This window comes from Lacerta agilis, chromosome 12 (assembly GCF_009819535.1).
Source record: "Lacerta agilis isolate rLacAgi1 chromosome 12, rLacAgi1.pri, whole genome shotgun sequence".
Lineage (NCBI taxonomy): Eukaryota > Metazoa > Chordata > Lepidosauria > Squamata > Lacertidae > Lacerta > Lacerta agilis.
In genome coordinates, this window is record NC_046323.1 from 15,928,335 (window position 1) to 15,945,538 (window position 17,204).

General features: G+C 41.5%; 1 protein-coding gene across 6 annotated transcripts in view; it reads left to right on the forward strand.

The window, feature by feature from the left end:
• NEK10 (NIMA related kinase 10) overlaps positions 1-17,204 on the forward strand; it is a 107,611-nt gene that overhangs the window by 44,848 nt on the left and 45,559 nt on the right. For 5 of the 6 annotated variants that reach the window (XM_033165626.1, XM_033165628.1, XM_033165625.1 and 2 more), the window contains 2 exons: positions 6,297-6,372; positions 16,161-16,290. In XM_033165626.1, the coding sequence (XP_033021517.1) occupies positions 6,297-6,372; positions 16,161-16,290 (206 nt within the window). Of the gene's footprint in view, positions 1-6,296; positions 6,373-16,160; positions 16,299-17,204 lie in introns of all 6 variants that reach the window. The other variant, XR_004427675.1, reaches the window with a different exon arrangement.

A 17,204-nucleotide genomic window follows, 5' to 3' on the forward strand; every position in this document is an offset into this window, starting at 1 on the left:
CAGATTGTGGAAGGCAGCTTTATGCCTCCATTTGCTTATTTGTAACTTCCACAATTTTTATTCTGTTTTAAACATTTTGCAGTCTCTCGCTCTGCCAGGATTTTCCTAGTACCATCTTAATGTTAGCGCAGGGATTCTGTTCATGCTTATATAATATATCTTCTTTTTAAGTAATGTATGTATAATTGGCTGGCATCTCTCCAGTCCCCGAAAAGGAAAGGAAAGAGGACTGCTCATTAGTAGTTTTGCTCCCAAAGGCAACGCTTTAATAGTGCTCTTCCACAGCTGAATGATGTAAAGGAGAGCACCAGGTTCCTTACTGTGCATTTCAGAGGCACCGTGTTCTGGTGTCCGTATATAAATTATACAGGATGGAATGCTGTAAGTTTTAATTTCTTTGGCTGAATGGAACCAAGTGACATGGAAGCATGCAGCACGAGCAAAACAAAACAGCTGTATTGTCACGTTGCTCAAAGTGCAGGCATGACTCTTGTCTGCTGCTCAACCATATACACCTGTGTACATGCAGCCTTCACCAACCTGGTGCCCTCTCCAGATGTTTTGAGCTACAATCAGGCCCTGAAAACAAAGCTGTGTCCTGATGGGGCAGATGAGGCTTATAATGTAATAATAATAATAATAATAATAATAATAATAATAATAATAATAATAATTTATTTGTACCCTGCCCATCTGGCTGGGTCTCCCCAGCCACTCTGGGCGGCTTCCACCAAACATTAAAATACATTTAAAATATCACAGTTTAAAAACTTCCCTAAACAGGGCTGCCTTCAAGTATTTTCTGAATGTCAGGTAGTTGTTTATTCCTTGACTTCTGATGGGAGGGCGTTCCACAGGGCAGGCGCCACTACCGAGAAGGCCCTCTGCCTGGTTCCCTGTAGTTTTGCTTCTCGCAGTGAGGGAACCGACAGAAGGCCCTCGGCGCTGGATCTCAGTGTCCGGGCTGATTGATGGGGGTGGAGACGCTCCTTCAGGTATACTGTAAAATGTAAAATACATGGTGTGCGTTGTGTTGGCAAAGCCTGGTCTGCTGTAACAGATGAGAACATTATAGCTAGTGCTGTGCCAAAATCCATCCTCTGGTTTCTCAGATCTTTTCTTCGCCTGCTAAAGAGGCTTACATTTTCCCGCCTCATTTTCAGGACAATAAATTATTGATAATTTAGGTTTGGGCTCTAATTTAGGATGCTTAAAATCTCTCACACACACCCCAAACCAGAAGCATTCCTATTGGGGAATGTGGGAAATGAGATTCCAAAAGATTTAAATGAAGTATTCATGTATGCCACCACCGCAGCAGGAGTTGTGATTGCACAGAACTGGGAAAGGGAATGTTTACCAACCAAAAAAGATTGGTTGACCAAATTAATGGAGTACGCGGAGATGGACAAGTTGACTGGGCAGATAAGAGATCAAACAAAACAAACATTTTAAAAAAGATAGGAACATATTCAAACAATATTTGAAAGACTATTCATGGGGAAATTGAAATTTTGACTGGCTTAGAATAACTTCTGTAAGAAAAAATACTAAAATGTAGTGGGAAAACAGGAAAACAAACGCATAGACTTGTTAAGAGAGGCATTCAACTAAGTCAAACTGAGGACCCAAGTAAGAAGGGGAGGGAAGTCAAGTATAAAAGGAATACAAATGAATCAAGCGATTAAGCACCAATTTTTGTTTTTGCTTTCTTTATTATTATTTACAAATACATGTTTAGCCATAGGAGAACTGAGATGTTATAGTGTGATTCTATGAATGTAAATTAAAAGAAACCAATAAAGATGATTTGCAAGAAAAGAAGAGAATTTAGGTTGGTACGGGATTTTGAGCTTCACCCCCTGTGTTTTTTCCAGTAGTCTGCAGTCTCCCTGACTGCCTGTGCTTTCTGTTCTGGAAAAGCCCCATGGGAGGAATTACTTCCTGATCCCATACCCTGAACTTAGATCAAAGTGCAGCTGCCTGCAAAGGTTGCAGAGTGAAAGTCCTGGTGAGATGATTTGTAGAATGAAAGGGCGGATATTTACAAATGCCCCTTGGCAATCTCAGAAGCAAGGCAAGCGCATCAGAAACCTTGAACCAGAATTTCCCCTCCTTTTCAATAATTTTCAAATGCAGTCTTTTCTCCTCATTACTTGATGCAGTATTGTGCGCAACACAAATTCTAACACTATACAGATGTTATGCAATAGTGTTTCAAATCCAGTTTTAGATATTGTGGTCAGTTTTAGATATTGTGGCTTCCTCAATGGGTAGGATGTGTTAGACTCCTTTTTAGGTATATGAATGTTTCAAATCCACAAATACAATCTGAAGTGATATAATAACATGGAGGACCGTAGGATGGAGGCATTTGACTGTTTTTGCAGTTCTTACCTCCTAGAAAAGTAATTTAAGTATGAGACAGGCTGCATTAAAACAGGCAGCCACTGCATGGTGCTCTTGCATTATGTTTAGTAACCCATCTTCTTGCTCATTCAACCTTTTCCAGTAGAGGATTGGAACAGCTTTTGCGACGTGCCCCAAAACAGCCCTTGAAAAACGTTAGCATGGAATGAAATGGAGAGAAGGCAATACAGTGGAGTTGCTCCAGCCTTGTCTTATTTGGTACTATGCTACTACTGTGAACTCGCAAGACACCTTTATTTTTATTTTTATTTTTTTTACAAAGCTTGTATTAGAACAGAAGAACGTGTGTGAGTTTTCAAGGTAGCATTAAAACCTCTTAAAACATTGCCTCTAGCTGAACTGATCTAAACATCTAAAACTGACATTACATCCATCTAAACCCTAAATTGGATGCAGGTGAAAAAAGCTTTTCTCGAGTCAGGATAGTATTCCCAGTGGTTGTAGAAAGAATGTGGGAAACAGATACTTGATCAAAGTGACCTGCTTTGATGGAGGTACAGTTGGCTCCATCTCACACCTGTTTTCTTTATTTTTTATTTCTTTTTACAGTGTTTTAATACTGAATGCCAGAGATATTTCAATCTGGTTTTTTGTTTTTGTTTTGTAAACTGCTACTGGTAGTAGCTGTGGTATTACAATTGCGTATTATTTGGGGAAATAACAGGGCAAGAGGCATAAATGGGCATCATCACCAAGCAACACAAATCTTAGCATTAGCAGGGCCATTTCTGCTATGATACAAGGTGAAGCAGTAGCTTCTGACAACAGATTCTAGGGCTGGTGCCATTTTCTTGTGTCCAGTATCCATTTCTCTGTCTAAATTAAAAATAAAATTAAAAATAAAATGAAATAAAAATAGAGCTAAGCCTGTCATTTTTTACTTTTCAGAACCGAATAAGCCTGGCACTGGTTCAGTTTAAAATGACCTTTTAGAAGTTTGGCATTTGGATTAACTAATAGGTCATTGCTCTATAAATTGAAGTAAATGGGAGAATCATTTGATGGTTTGGACACCAGCAGGAAACCAATATATTATATTTCCAATTCTGTCCCATCCTTTGCCTCCTCCCCTGCCTCTGCTTGGGGCAAATTGGGTTTTGTTGTGTCGTTCTTAGCCTTCTATTTGTAAAATATGTATAAGCACATCTCATAGTATTCCCCTTTCCCCATAGCCTGTTTGCTCAGAAGTCAGTTTCACTGTCTCCCTCCATGGGACTTGCTTCCAAAAGGTGTGCATAGGCTTGCAGGCTTAGAGAGGTAAATACTGTATATTTGTGAGAGGCAGGGAGTTGAACATGGAAGTATTATGTCAACTTGTATCTTAGCACGCGTAACTTCATGGAGCATTGTTCAGGAGGTCAAACAAAATCGGTGAAATTTTGAACACAGTGGTTAAAATCGATGCAGTTTTGAAAGGTTCAATCTGCCATCTTGATTCAAAATGGCATCCAATGGCATCCAAACATAGATGAAAACTTGTTTCTCGATATCAGGAACCACCGTGCAGAATATGGTTATGATATCTTAAGAGCTGTCCAAATTGTTGTTGGCACTCGTCAGTCTCAAGAGACAATGGAGTGCACCTCTGGAGGTGAGGTCAAATTGCTGTGGAATGACAGTTCCATCTGTGGCTGCAGAGCCTGGTAACTCATAACTTCTGCCTCCTGTGTGGTTTTTTTCTACCTCCTGTGTTAGCAGCTGAAGTGATCTCTCCAGGGAACAAGCCTGGGCAGTGTGTATGGAAGCCCTGGGCTTCCATATACAAGACTCTCTGCTGTATATATGGAGGCAGATATATGGTTTATTTACACATATATACAACCTGAGTCTATAATGGAGGGGCTCCCAGCATTAACTCCCCAAATGGGTCTTGTTTTCCCCATAGCTGCAGCCTTGGGTTCAAACAGACATCAAGCATCATGGTCTGCTTCTATGGCTTTTCCACTTGTTTCCTTTAGCAGCCTGCAACCTTTTCTGCTCTAAGTCACGTTGTAGCCAATGCTAAAACTCTAAACTGTGCCTTTCGTTCTTCTCACTATCTAAAAGAGGGAGGAGGTTCCCCACCCATTTCCAGTCTGGCACATCTTCCCTTCTCTTTTGCTTCCTTAATGGTCTATCGCCTTTCCCTTTGTTCTCTTAATGGTTCCTCACCCCAGGCAATGACCTCATGAGGAAGCTAGCCTGGGGTAATGAACCGTTCAAATATAAACTGTTGTTGTTCAGTCATTCAGTCGTGTCCGACTCTTCGAGACCCCATGGACCAGAGCACGCCAGGCACGCCTATCCTTCACTGCCTCTCGCAGTTTGGCCAAACTCATGTTAGTAGCTTCGAGAACACTGTCCAACCATCTCATCCTCTGTCGTCCCCTTCTCCTTGTGCCTTCCATCTTTCCCAACATCAGGGTCTTTTCTAGGGAGTCTTCTCTTCTCATGAGGTGGCCAAAGTACTGGAGCCTCAACTTCAGGACCTGTCCTTCCAGTGAGCACTCAGGGCTGATTTCTTTAAGAATGGATAGATTTGATCTTCTTGCAGTCCATGGGACTCTCAAGAGTCTCCTCCAGCACCATAATTCAAAAGCACCAATTCTTCGGCGACCAGTCTTCTTTTTGGTCCAGCTCTCACTTCCGTACATTACTACTGGGAAAACCCTAGCTTTAACTATACGGACCTTTGTCGGCAAGGTGATGTCTTTGCTTTTTAAGATACTGTCTAGGTTTGTCATTGCTTTTCTCCCAAGAAGCAGGCGTCTTCTAATTTCGTGACTGCCTACCTTATATTTTAACCCTTGCTGGATCCAGGGGTTCAGGCGGCTCGATTAAATTCCAACACTTACTGGGTCCAGGAAATCTGGGGAGTCTGGCACCCGCAAACTCATAACAATACTTTGCCCTGAGGTAAGAGTTGAAACATAAGCGTCCACTGACAATTAATATACCGTATTTTTCCATCTATAAGATGCCCCCATGTATAAGACGCTCCCTATTTTGGGGGGCTCAGATTTAAGAAAATTGCCTCGGCACTATCCGTTTATAAAGCGCCCCCTAATTTTTGACATAATTTATTAGGGAAAAAACCTAGTCTTATACACGGAAAAATACGGTATATTTAAGGGACCTTTTCAAAGGTTGCACCCTAGGATTGGGTTTCAGGGAATTGCTTCTTTTCAGCTGCTGCCAAGAACAGTAGCTGAAAAAAGCTTAGATTAAGTTCAAAAGTTGCTTAAGTAAACGTGTGCCCATAGCTGGTATGTTGAGCTGGCATCTGTTCAGTTCTAATCTTCATAAATGGATTTTGATATCTATTTAAACTGTGTTTCATTTCCAGGCTGGTGGCATAAGAGCATTAGAACGAACAAATTCTATAAGCATTATATATTGGTATTGAGCCATTTACTTCCTAAAAACTGGCCCGCTTTGCACATCAGAGGAATCTGGAAGGAATCAAGCCACAGTGCTGGCTACATATGAACCAGCTCTTGTGGTTTCTTTGGAGAGAAGCCAAACTGTGAATGCTGAGTCATACATAAATGCTGAGTCAGCACTGTAGATTCCCCCCCCCTTTCAGCTTGGGAAAGGAAAGAGCGGTGTGTGTGTGTGTGTGTGTGTGTGTGTGTAATTTGAGCAGCGTGCACTGGCAATCTCAATCGTAGTAAATAATGAATGGGCTTCCCATGACATGTGAACCAGGCCACTGTGTGTCATTCATAAAGAGCAAAGATAAGAGTAGAAGATGGGGAAATATTATTGTGTGTTGCTTGATAATGCATAAATGAGGTGGTGGGGATAATATATCAAATATAAGTGAACTTTTTAATCAACAATTGAACCTGTTGGAGGAAAATAAATTTGCTTTATTTTATTTCCAGCTGACTTTGGTCTTGCAAAGCAGAAACAGGAAAACAGCAAGCTTACCTCAGTTGTCGGAACTATTCTCTACTCCTGGTAAGAAAATTAAAGTCCTTTAGGTCTGCAAACTTGCTGCTAAAATAGTGATTAGTGGCCCCAACGATAATGTAGCCCTTATATAGGGAGCCACTGTTTGATTCAGACAGTTAATTTTCCTAGGATATGTTTGGATTCTTTATTCTTTTTGAGTAAAGCGTATCATGACATGCCATCTCATTTTAAAGTGCACGGAATTAAATATATCTAAATTCATGTGAAAATAGGCAAATCTCGACATGCTATCACACTTCAATTTTTTTTTTGCTAATTAACTACAGTATCTACTGTAACAGTAATTAGAACCTTCAGTTCTCTGAGGCATAACCTTCTTTGAATTCCCACTTTCCTTGTAGCTCTATTAAAGTTGCCCAGTTATGTACATTCTAATGCACAGTATTGCCTTGCTTTTCCTAATACCAGAAGTTGGTTTTCCACACTTGGGAACTTTCATAAGTTTGCTCCCGGAGCATGTTTTAAAGATTGTGTCAGTTTGCTGTAGCAGTAGACATCTTAACGGTGATAAATACTTGAACTATTGTTGGCGACCACTGAATGGTGGGAATATGTGTGGAAATGGGGTCACCTGAATAGGCTGTTGCTGTGCAGGTGACCCAGGTGTTAACCTCACCTTGGCTCCCTTGGCTCCCAGTTGCTTTACTATATTCCTTAGAAGCTTCTCTCTGTTGACTCTTTGCTTCTTTCAGTGCTATCAGTTGGCTTTCTCGTGGTCCTGATAGTGAGGCGCTCACTAAATGGTGGGAACATGCCTGCCAATATGTCTTACAGAGGAATGCTTTGCGTAACACTGGTCCCCCCACCCCACCCCATTATCGCTAATTAAAAAGACAAAAGAGACATTCTTAATACAACATTTGTTTTTCTCTCAGGGGTCCGGCCCACTACGATACCCTTTCCCTCAGCTTTATACAACAGACCCAGGGATCCTAGCCATATCTTCTTCTTCTTCTTCTTCTTCTTCTTCTTCTTCTTCTTCTTCTTCTTCGGCAATCACTCATGGCCGAGTAAGATTGTCTTCTGTGAAAATGGTCTTAACAATGTGCCCGTAAGTGACTGTGGACGCCAATTTTGGATCCACACTTCCTTCCACAGCGGAGACATAGGTTTCCGGGCAGGAGTTGATCACGGTGAGGGTTTGCTAAACGTGCCTTCCTCTTAGCTCGTTTCTCCCTTTCGTCCTGGGTTTGTGCTTCTTCAAAGTTCATGATGCCTTTGGTAGAGGCTGTTCTCCAATTGGAGCACTCGCAGGCAAGTGTTTCCCAATTGTCAGTGTTTATACTATGTTTTTTTTTAAAAAAATTGGATGGTTGACTTTCTCTCCTTGACTCCCCAGTACGTTTCTGAGCACAATTCAAAGTGTTGGTGCTGACCTTTAAAGCCCTAAACGGCTTCCTGGAATGTCTCTACCCCTGGAGAAGTGTGCATGCACACGAAAGCTCATACCACGAACAAACTTAGTTGGTCTCCAAGGTGCTACTGGAAGGAATTCTTTTATTTTTTATTTTGTTTCCACCCCTGTTGTTTAGCCTGGACACTGAGGTCCAGAGCTGAGGGCCTTCTGACAGGTCCCTCACTGTGAGAAGTGAGGTTACGGGGAACCAGGCAGAGGGCCTTCTTGGCAGTGGCACCCACCCTGTGGAACTCCCTCCCATCAGATGTCAAGGAGATAAACACCTAACTGACTTTTAGAAGACATCCGAAGGCAGCCCTGTACAGAGAGGTTTTTAATGTTTGAGGATCTTTATGCTTGAATATTTTGTTGGAAGCCACCCAGAATGCCTGGCTAAAAGAGCATTTGGTTGTAAGGAACGAATTGTGTGATCCTTTGGCTCTCAGCTAGAATGACTAGTTAAGATAAAAGCAACTGCAGACCAAGCGAACCCACTTGAAACTGACGTTGTTCTTGCTATAGGGCCAAGAAAAGAACTTTGTCCATCCCCATGTTTTGGGATTGTTTGCCAGTCTAGACCTCCTGGGTAGAGACAGTAGACTCTGCAAAAAAATTACATAATTGTCCTATAGAAGTGAGATAATTGCATTTTATAGGCTCTGGGGGTACAGTTTATAAGGTCTCTGTTTTAGTGAGCAATAAGAAATATTTATTGAGCCAAGGCAGTGAAATAAAATTGTTTTACACATTGCAACAAAAACAGAGTGTTTACAGAGTTCAGCATAAACACAAATAAATGAGCACAATTTGCAGCGAATCAAGTATTGGCTCTCTTGGCATTCAGGTTTTGCTTTTAACGTAAGAATCTGAGAGAGCCATATTTTCCAGTGAATATTTGATAATATTAACAGCAGTGTTCTTGCGGCATGAGGGGAAGGAATTTTCCCCGCGACGTGGGAGGGCAATGCAAAGTAACTTCTTCATCAGTCTTGTGTGTGTGTGTGTGTGTGTGTGTGGCTTCTCAGTCAGCAGAGGAGTGAAGCATACAGGGTAGAAGGCAAGGTCAAAATTGAAAATGAAGCTACATGCCCATCTGAAATGGAGAACCTTCTAGCCAGTTTCAATTCTGCCTTTTGTGGGAGAGCAGGGTTGATTATTGTCTCCTGAATTTCACATGTGAGTTGTACGCTGTTTTTCTTTCTCTCTTCTCTGTCTGCTCACTCAGCTGTTGGGCAGCGATTTGAGGATCTCTGTGCCCAGACTCCAGGAGCAGGGGTGGCCCAGACCCCCAAGTCATTCCTATGTCTGGGGCACCATGGAATTATCAATTTCATCCCCTTCCCCAGCACTTGCATTATTGGTATAATCACATTTAAAGAAAGCAGAACACCCAGCAGTGATCAGAAACCAAGCAAGGAGCAATGCAATCTTGCACATGGCAAGACTTTCTCTGTTATGGTACCCATCTCATCGATCTCCTCCCCCCAAAATGCCCACCTTGCTCCACCCGTGTTTAACTTTCACCATCTAGTTGAAACTTTTCATTTCTTAAAGCTTTCAACCTTCCTCCAATTGTTCTCTGCAGCCACTGTATATTTTCCAGCCTGATTGAGCTGTTGTTGTTTATCTGTTTCATAATCTTTAATTTTCTTGTGTGCTCTATGTCCTCTTCCTAGGAATACATTTTACCTTTGGAAAATCAACTGACACTTTTCATTACTATTTGCATTTGAAGCTTTCAGCAAACTATAAGGAGTATAATTACTGCATATGCTACACAATGATAAACAAAGATGTTTCCATCAAAACAAGTAATGCCATCACTACTTTCTGTAAAACAGAGGGAAGAAGAGAGATCCATCATGGAACACATTGATGTAAATCAGGGGTAGCCAATGTAGTTTCTTCCAGATGTTGTTGGAGATGCTGCTCCCATTATCCCTAACCATTATCCATGCTGGCCGGAGGGTGGGGGCTTGTAAGGGTTGAACAACATCTGCAGAGCCTCAGTTTGGCTACGCTTGATGTAAATAATAATGAGTTAAAATTGCCCACAATTCTGCCTAGAAGAACAGATAAAAAAGAAAGCCACATTTCAAACTCTGAAAATAGAGAGCCATTGGCAGTGTTGTTGTTGTTGTTGTTGTTGTTGTTGTTGTTGTTATCATTTTATTATTATTATTATTATTCTTCAACTTATACACCGCCCTATACCCGGAGGTCTCAGGGCGGTTCACAACAAGACTACAGCATATAAAAGCAAACCAAAAGCAGTAACCCAATTAATCCCCCTCCCCAAAAAGCCACATTCTTTTCTCTCTCTTTTTTTAAAAAAAATAATTTTTATTAAATTTTACATACATTCTTTTAAACACCCATTCTTATTCATCTCTTATACATATTTTTGACTTCCCTCAGCCGCTTCTCAGGATTTTCAAATTTTCTAATTTCTTATTGTGTTTCCAACTTCACTATTATTTTTTTATCACAACAATTATTACCATCCAAAATTATTTCCATAATATTTCCTAAATTTAACCTTACAAAACTTCTTGAAGGCCTATTAGTGTGATTTGTTGTTTACAATTGTCTTTCAAATATTTCTCAAACTTAGTCCAGTCCTTCAGGAATTCCTGGTCCCACCGGTTTCGAACTCTTCCTGTCATCTTATCTAATTCTGCATAGTCCATCAATTTTGTCTGCCATTCTTCCATTGTCGGTAATTCTTCTTGCTTCCATTTCTGTGCCAATAACATTCTTGCTGCTGTTGTTGCATATAGGAACAGTTTTTTATCTTGTCTATTAATCTCTTTTCCTACAATTCCAAGCAAAAATGCTTCTGGTTTCTTTATAAATGTATATTTCAACACTTTTTTCATCTCATTATATATCATTTCCCAGAAGCCTTTCACCTTCTTACATTTCCATCACATATGATGAAACGTTCCCTCTTTCTCTTTACATTTCCAGCATTTATTACTCACTTTATACATTTTAGCTAATTTTACTGGTGTAATATTACACCAAAAAAGCCACATTCTAAAAGGGTGTTGGATATCAATAAGATCAACCAAAGGCCTGGTTATAAAGGAACGTTTTTGCCTGGCGCTTAAAGGTGTATAATGAAGGTGCCAGGCGAACTTTCCTGGGGAGAGCATTCCATAGATGGGGAGCCACTGCAGAGAAGGTCCCGTTCTTTTGTTGCCACCCTCTCGAGGAGGAGGCACACAAAGGAGGGCCTCAGAAGATGATCTCAAGGACCAGGTAGGTAAATAACAGCAAAAAAAGAAGAAAAAAATAGAGGCAGAACTACATGTTGAGTTAACAGAAGACACGAGAAGAGGGGTTCTTTAGAAGTCTCTGAGCCAAGTCTAGGATGTGTGTTTTATCCATTTGAAGTATACTTTCTGATAGGAAGCTCTTCCTTGGAAGGCTGAACTCTTCGACACAGGCTGTTCAATCTGGACTTAGCCCATTTCAGCCTTAAAACTTTCCCTGCCTTACAAAATCCTCTAATATCATCAGTATATCACCCCCCACAGTAATTGCTTTTATTATGACCTTTGCACAAAGAATCGTCCATAGAAAACTAATATTTACACAAGCTAATCCTGTACCATTGAGCATCTCTTGTAAGACAGTCTGAAAACAAGTTACATACTATCAGTTAGCTCATCAGGAATCTAGCAGGGAGGAAACCTGTCTCCACAGTCTTATTAAAATTGAAACTTATGTAAATATTGTAATAAAATATTAACAGAATAAAATTGGAAAGGCTTAAGCCTAAAGAATGATGGTTTCCATGAAAACAAATCAGTAAGAAAAAAAAATCCCATTCTATAAATAGCATTATGACATAGCTTTCCAAGGATATCAACTTATTTTCTATCTTTCTGTAATTTGTACTACATATATACATTCTTCTGTATTTCCAAGTCATTTTCATAAACGTGGATTCCATAACAAAATACTTGGAATATTAAATTATCTTCTGTGGTGCTGTAATTTTTTTTTGTTCAACTGCCAAACTCATTTTAAGATTGAGTTTAGCATTCAAGAAGATTTGTTATTAAATAAAAAAAAATGTGATTTCTGCGTAAGAGGAGCAGATGCGGAGTCCTTTCAGAGAAAACACAGAGCACGGCTCGGTCTGTCTAGAGAAAATGAAAAGAATGAAATTGAAAAATGTCCAACTAATCTGGCTTTGTTCTTGCTGTAACTATTTGTTTAGCAAAGGATATGCTAATCTAACTTCACCAGAATACTAGTGAAGTGGGTATCGCCCTGCTTGAATACAAGGTGCTGGGCTGAAAGCTTAAAAGCAAATATTGCAATTACCGTGAATATAGCATCTTTGAAATCCAATTGACTTAAATACCCAACACCTAATTCATATGTTAATCACACGCTTCTTGGCTAAAGCCACTTTGCTGTTGTGCAGAATTCTATAACTAAATTCAGTCCCACCATGCGGGTCCCACTCGGCCCGCAGATTTGTGGAATGGCAACACCAGAGCTAAACATCACCTTTCAGTACAGAGTTTTCACACTGTAAAGACCCCACCACCACCTGAATTCTGGAGGTGCTTCTTTAATTTTGGATGTAGGTTGACACAGCTTTTCTCCACAGGTAGTTACTGTCTGCCACTCAAAATCCGAACTCTCAGCTTTCAGGTCTTCAGTCGCTGAAGAATCCTCTCTCCTTTGTTCCGGAGAACTCAAAAGTTTGCTTACTATTTGGGGACATTTCAGTCGGTCCGAATTAAGCTATTCCCTATTGTGGCTTCTTTCCTAATGGGACCGTAAGGCTACAAGTGATTTACTTGTGTGTGTGTGTGTGTGTGTGTGTGTAGAATAGTGATTCTGGTCACTCAGGAGAAGAAGCTCTTAAAGCTAAAGACTATTTTCTGTCGTATGAAGATAGAGTTTGACTGCAACTGGTGTTATTTTTCTAGAAAAAGAGGTACCATAACTCAACATGGACACCTCCCTTGTTCTCTTAGAATGCCAATGGGGCCCACCTGAGAGGTGCTGGAACTGAGTTCCGGCAAGTTCTGGCTGAAAAAGAAAGAAAGGCCCTGACTGCAACTATTGGGTTAATATTGTCCCTCCAGTCTTGAGGTAATACTATCTCATTTGGGTGGCATTCACTACCAGCTGGCGGTGCAGTGCAGCTGTGTTGCTCTCCTGGTTTTCCAACACTGCATATAACTGCTGCTTACTGAGAGGGGGATAAGCAAGGCAGCAGAGAATTTGGCATGGTGTTCACCCAGCAGTGGAGCAAATCTGGTGCTCCTAATTTCTGTGTTCACTCCATGCCGAGTTCCCCAGTGCCTTACCCTTCTCAGTAAGCAGCAGGGACACACAGCGTTGGGAAATCAGGAGAGCGACACAGCCCCACCCATGCCACCCTGCTGGCTGCGAATGCTTGGATTGACTCTTTACCTAGTACACCACCTAAATTTAATATAATTTCCAGCTTTGAGAGCTGAAAAGACTACCACGTTTCCCTTTATTTCTGTCCCTGCCTCACAAGTTTCAGTTATTGCTGGAGATGAAGCTAACCGCAGTGGTGTACTGGGGGGGGGGCACCAAAGGAGCGGTTGCCCGGGGCACAAAATTTGTTAGGGGTGCAAAATTTTGACACCTGGTGCTGCCTCAAAACAGCCACGCACTTCCGTCGCTGGGCTGCATTGAAAACGGCTTCTCCATGCGAACCAGGTAGTGACCTCTCCAGGCAATGGAACGACTCTTCTTTTCTTATCTCTGCGACTGCAATCTCCTGAGTGACGCAGATGCCTCAAGCCAGTGGTTTAAAACCAGTGTAAATAATAATAATAATAATAATAATAATAATAATAATAATATTTATTTATACCCCGCATTCCCCGGCCAGGGCTGCGCTCAGGACGGCTAACACCAAATATGAATTTCAATAAAACATAATAGAAAAACAAAAACAACAAAAACAAACAAACAAACAAACAGTTAATTAAAATACTGCTTAAAATGCAGCCTCATTTTAGTAGTAGCCCATAAATCAAGACCATAAAGGGAGGTAACATCAGGTATTCACCTGAGCCAGCTATCCATGCTGGTCCTACATGGGCCAGCAAAAAAGCCAAGGGAAAAATTTATATATCAAACACCATATAAGGGGTCAGAGTGAGTCTAAGCCGAAGACCAGGCAGAACAGCTCCGTCTTGCAGGCCCTGCGGAAAGATGTCAAATCCCACAGGGCCCTAGTCTCTTGTGACAGAGCGTTCCACCACGTCGGGGCCAGTGCTGAAAAGGCCCTGGCCCTAGTTGAAACCAATCTAACCTCCTTGAGGCTTGGGACCTCCAAAGTGCTGTTATTTATGGACCTTAAGGTCCTCTACGGGGCGTACCAGGAGAGGCAGTCCCGTAGGTATGAGGGTCCTAGGCCATGGCACACTGAGGTGCCTTGAATGATGGTCATGGGTGCTGCGGGTAACACTGGCCTCTGTCCCTCTTTCTTGCCCTCCCTCCTCTTATGCCCTCTTGTGTCTCTGCCTCCCACAGCTGTTTGTTGCAGCAGCCCTGGCTACAAGCTGCCCATGCAAATGGTGCCTCTGGGGCTGCCCAGGGGTGCTGGTTGCCAGGAGCTGAAGTGGCCTTGGAGTAAGCAAGCGGGCAAGGGAGCCCAGCCTGCCAACCCTTGCAGTTGGGAATGGACAGAAGTCCCAGGCTGCTGTGGGGCAGTGTGAGGAGGCACCTCTCTTTGGGACGGGGATGGGAGGCAGCTCAGAGACCAGGGGCAGCAGCAACTCCCAAGGAAAGGAGGCTGAAGGAACACTCCAGAAGGGAGTGTGCTAAAAAAAAGGGTGAGAGGCTGCCAGCTCTGCAGGCAAGGGGTGACATAACCGGGCTCCTGATCCCCACAGGGGTGCCTCAGAAAGGATGTAGTTGGTCAAGGGAGCCGTGGACTCAAAAAAGTTGAAAATCTCTGCCTTAAGCAGTTGAATGCACAGGTGTACTCTGTCCATTCCCCTCTCTCCCACCCCTTCTCTGCACTGCCCAAGGCACTGGCAACCCATGCTATGCCACTGGTTAAACGCTAGATTTTATTTTTCAAAGGGAGGAGGGACGGACATTATTGTGTGTCTGTTCCAGTACCTCTCAGGACACCATGCTCAGGTCAGCTCAGCTTCCAGAAGAATTTTTTGGAGACCTGAACATTTTTTCACTGTTAAATATCTGTCTTAGTTGGTCATAATAAAGGTATTACTCTTCTCTCGCTCGCTTCCTGCTCCCCCCCCCCTGCTTGTTTTTGTAAGGGTACATTTCATGTAACTTAATTGCCATATGTTCCTTATGGAAAGCAAAGCCAGCTGTATCTCTCCAGTTTGCCAAGCACAGATCATAGCAGTACCATCCTTAATTAGCTTGCCTCTCTGAACCTTTTGTATGGGGTGGGGGAGGAGAAGGAGAAGGGAGGGGGGAACCCTTAGAATTTGTGAGACAGGCACATGACAGGCATCAATGAGTACTTTGTCAATTTTCAAACTGTTTTTTAAATGGTGAGTGAAGTAGATGAAATGTGAATTATGTGAATAATTCTGATAAAAAAGATTTTAGGGAGGAGGGATGAACATAAATCATGCATTATTTGATTTAAAAGGCATTGGCTGGTGGAAAAGAATGACTGATTGAAGGCTTCAGTTGACTAAATTACATTAGCTTGGCCAAAGATCGGAGGGGGAGGAAAAAATGATTGATTTGCATTTGTGATATTGACTGGAAAGCAATAAATACAGAAGTGGAATGCATCTGAAGATCATCAGTTCCAACCTCTTGCATGAAGTTAAGGCAGTATTTCCTACAAATAGGAATAAAGACCTCTTAGTGGGTAAATTTGGACTTGGGTAATTAGTCTCCTGGAGGTTATTTAATCCTATGTCTATGGTAGAGATTTGCTGAGAGAGTAGTAAAGTGGGCAGACTAGAGGATTAGTGGGGTGGAGATGGATTAGTGGGGGTGGATCATGGCTATGTCTTACACAAGGATTAGTGGGGTGGATCATGGCTATGTCTTACACATGTAAGGAAATTGTAGCGGAGTCCAATTTATTTAATACTGCAATACCATCTGGATGATTTAAAAAATAGGGATTTTTTGGGGGGGATTGCATCTGTTTAGGCAGATATGAACATGTAAGCACACAGCCTCAGATACAGTTATCACGTTTTGTGTTGTAAGCATTCATAAACGATACCTTCTGAAAACTCTGAATTGTTTAGTATTTTCCCCTAAAGATGCATTTGTGAGGCAGGTAGTAGCCTCTTCCCTGAATATAATATTGTGACCTCTTCTATCTCCGTTACGGATTTTTCGAATTTTGCTTTTATTTGCCTAGCCCTGAAGTTGTGAAGAGCGAGCCATATGGTGAGAAGGCTGATGTCTGGGCTGCAGGATGCGTCCTTTACCAGATGGCAACTCTCAACCCTCCATTTTACAGCACCAACATGCTCTCCTTAGCAACTAAAGTATGCAGGTTTGCTAGTTGAAGCCATTTACCTTTGCGTGTTCATGCACTTTTATGAATGCTCCTTCCCTTCTGCCTTTGAAATAAAAATGTTCTTTATGCAGCATTTCCTCATCGCACATGGACATTACAGCAGTACCAGAGAACCAGTTCTGATGGTTGCTGTTATTGGTATAGACTAGGAAATGAGCCTAACTCCTTAGTGTTGGATTAAGGTTATGAAGGATCTTCCTGCTGCCCTGCCCTGACTCTGACACATTATATTCACAGATAGGTCTTATTATGTCTTTCTCCCCACATCCATCTCCTTAAATTGAGACACATTTCACATCAAGCAATCACATCGTTTACTATAATTATAACTGAACTTTATAACGTGTTCACTTTTGGGGGATATTTGCAATCCCTCAAAGTCTAGACCAGCAAAAAGACTCTGCAAATTTCAGGGGCTTCAAAATCAAGCAAGTTCTTAAAAAGTTTCTATAAAGAATAAATTTTACTGAAAATCAAAGGTACTCAGTAGAGAAATTGGCAGGTCTCAGTCATGAAATTCCCGATTGACTAGATTTGATTTACAGGTAGGTAGCTGTGTTGGTTTGCCATAGTCAAAACAAAAAATCTGAAGAAGTGTGCATGCACACGAAAGCTCATACCAAGAACAAACTTAGTTGGTCTCTAAGGTGCTACTGGAAGGATTTTTTATTTTTTATTTTGTTTAGATTTGATTTATTAGTTGTATCCCGCTTTTCTGTTTGTGGACATATAAACTGGCTTAACAGCTTAAAAATATATGAATTAAGGCAGGATCACCATTAGTGTTTGTGGTGAATTTTGGATGAACTTTCTGCATGGATATTGCTTTGTATATTTTTGAGTGTGATACGTGTGTATGAGTTAAATTCATTGTATAAACAT